Source organism: Argentina silus (assembly GCF_951799395.1).
Source record: "Argentina silus genome assembly, chromosome: 10".
Classification (NCBI taxonomy): Eukaryota; Metazoa; Chordata; class Actinopteri; order Argentiniformes; family Argentinidae; genus Argentina; species Argentina silus.
In genome coordinates this window covers 16,912,860-16,913,864 of record NC_139664.1, presented here as the reverse complement: position 1 = coordinate 16,913,864, position 1,005 = coordinate 16,912,860, and the positions used below count along the sequence as shown (strand labels likewise).

At 47.3% G+C, this 1,005-nt stretch overlaps 1 protein-coding gene across 1 annotated transcript in view; it reads right to left on the bottom strand.

Moving 5' to 3' along the window:
- LOC310811321 (PC3-like endoprotease variant B) overlaps positions 1-1,005 on the bottom strand; it is a gene marked incomplete at both ends in the record, with an annotated part of 30,711 nt that continues 29,706 nt past the window's right edge. Inside the window, one exon of the mRNA XM_083679442.1 lies at positions 1-121. Within this exon, the coding sequence (XP_083535568.1) occupies positions 1-121 (121 nt within the window). The remainder of the gene's footprint in view (positions 122-1,005) is intronic.

Genomic DNA, 1,005 nt, shown 5'->3' with positions numbered 1-1,005 from the left:
CTAGTACCTGTCATGAATGTGGTACCCTGCTCCGTTGATGCTCCAGCCTGGTTCTTTGGGGTCCGGGACCTTGGCTGTCATGGCGATCAGATGCTGCACATCCCTCCACGTCAGGTCAGGACTGAGGAGCAGGAAATAGAATATCATCACATAGACATGGGCTGTGTGTGTAGTGTCTGTGTGTGTGTGTGTGTGTGTGTGTGTGTGTGTGTGTGTGTGTGTGTGTGTATGTAGTGTAAGTGTGTGTATGTGTGTGTGTGTGTCAAGCGTGCATGTGTGTGTGTCAAGTATGCATGTGTGTGTGTAGTGTGTGTGTGTGTGTGTGTGTGTCTGTGTGTCAAGTGTGTGTCAAGTGTGCGTGTGTGCGTGTGTAGTGTGTGTGTGTGTGTGTGTGTGTGTGTGTCTGTGTGTCTGTGTGTGTTCCACTTTAAATAAAAAATACAGCAAGAAACCTTCAACTCTTCATGACATTGTTGAAATCCACAGGGAGGTTTGAGCGTGAAAAGACACGCAGAGACACATGTAGGATACATGCTTGTTATGACATAGATGTAGCATACTGCAGGCGTAGACACACACACACATGTATATTCCTGCCCCCACGAGTACAATACATGCAAATGGAACACTACTGTATTGCAATAGGTCCTCTAGTCTACCAGGAAGATCATCTGTTTAAAGCTGCCTTAGGCAACTTTCCACGTAGATTTGTTTTATTATAGTTTGGTGTAATTCTCGTGACACGCTGTCAGCTATCAGTATGTCAAATGTTCTGAGAGGAGATCTATCTTCTATGACTGCCCCTCGCTCACTCTCTCAAAAATCTCTAAGCTCCCTCCCGTCAGATGAGGAGCCATCCCTGCTCCCCTGTCAATCACACACAAACGCAAGCACTGCGTTTCATTCCAGTTTTCACACCGGAGAACTGGCTTGCTATGGTGACCCGATTGGCTGGAGGACTGGCTTGCTATGGTGACCCGATTGGCTGGAGAAGTGGCTTGCTAT